The sequence below is a fragment of the Fibroporia radiculosa genome, assembly GCF_000313525.1.
Source record: "Fibroporia radiculosa TFFH 294 genomic supercontigs, scaffold3434, whole genome shotgun sequence".
In the NCBI taxonomy this organism is placed as follows: Eukaryota; Fungi; Basidiomycota; class Agaricomycetes; order Polyporales; family Fibroporiaceae; genus Fibroporia; species Fibroporia radiculosa.
In genome coordinates this window covers 3,690-4,940 of record NW_012133684.1, presented here as the reverse complement: position 1 = coordinate 4,940, position 1,251 = coordinate 3,690, and the positions used below count along the sequence as shown (strand labels likewise).

Below are 1,251 nucleotides of genomic sequence, written 5' to 3'. Positions count from 1 at the left end.
CTCGGCGCAGGCGGCGCGCCGCGTATGGCTTTTGAACATATAGCCCGCGCCGCCGCAGTGCGCACACGCTAGGGACACTGATCAGCAATGTGCCACAGGATATCCCCAGGATATTGTAAGAAACGAAACCCATTCTTGACACAGCATATCTATGCTCCACACATCGCAAGAAACCGTCCAGCATTACGCGGGCACGTCCTGAGAAACTTCACAACACACTGCCGAACATTGTCAAATAATGTAAGCACGCTGTGAACACCCTTTGCGTGTTCGCAGCCAGAGTGGTCCCATCACCCCCAGTTTCGTGTCGCAGATTTACCCTACATGTCCGACTCTTTGGCAGAATCGCGAATGTTGCGCGCAGTGACGCGCATCGCTCGATCGCCTCGACTTACAGTCCTTGGCGCAGAGAGAACGCACAGCCCACGGCAACCCACGATCTCGCGGGGCAGCTCGAGCCATGATGTGTAAGTAGGGGTCAAAGCCCGCTCACTGGCCGGCACACCACCACCACCACCACCGCACTCTACCTCTGCATCCTGCTCCCACGCACCCTGCAGTCCACAGTCCGCAAGCTCGACCCGCCACGATCGCTCACTCACGCACTGGCGCTGAGCTTACATCGACGCGCGCGCGCGCACAGCCCACGCAGCCCACGCAGAGGCGCCTCCACGTTCGAGTCACACCGCCAGGGCCGAGTACTCCCAGCATGGACAACCACTCGCACCGCAGAGCGGGCAGTCAAGCCCTCCCACCCTCCCACCGCGCTGCACCGCACCGCACCGCACCGCACCGCAGAACCACACTCGCCCACGACGACGACGACGACGATCACGATCACGATCACGACCACAACCACGACGCCAACCAAAACCAAAACCAAAACCCACACACGCACACGCCGCACAACATCCATCGCATACCACATTGTATTACTCGCCTCCTCCACAACCACCCGCACCACACGACGACGACGACGACGACGACGCCACACAACAAAACATGAACATGACCGACGTACACACACACTACATCATACCTATTACACACCGCGGCCGCGCACGACGCAAAGCACCACCACCACCACCACCACACACGTGCACACGCGGGCCGGGCACTCGGGGATACAGAACACAGCCGAGGACACACACACACACACACACACCCGCGCGGGGGGGTCTAACTGGACGTCTGCATGCAATAGTCCGCGTTGCCGTCGGGGTTGAGGGCCCATCTGCGATGCGGCGCGGT

General features: G+C 60.7%; 1 protein-coding gene across 1 annotated transcript; it reads right to left on the bottom strand.

Moving 5' to 3' along the window:
* Positions 1 to 320: 320 nt before the first annotated feature.
* Positions 321 to 916, bottom strand: FIBRA_08826 (uncharacterized protein; the record flags this gene model as incomplete). The annotated part of the gene is made up of 2 exons (XM_012330444.1): positions 321 to 554; positions 794 to 916. The coding sequence occupies 2 exons, from the start codon at positions 914 to 916 to the stop codon at positions 321 to 323; spliced, it is 357 nt and encodes a 118-aa protein (XP_012185834.1).
* Between the last annotated feature and the right edge of the window lie 335 nt (positions 917 to 1,251).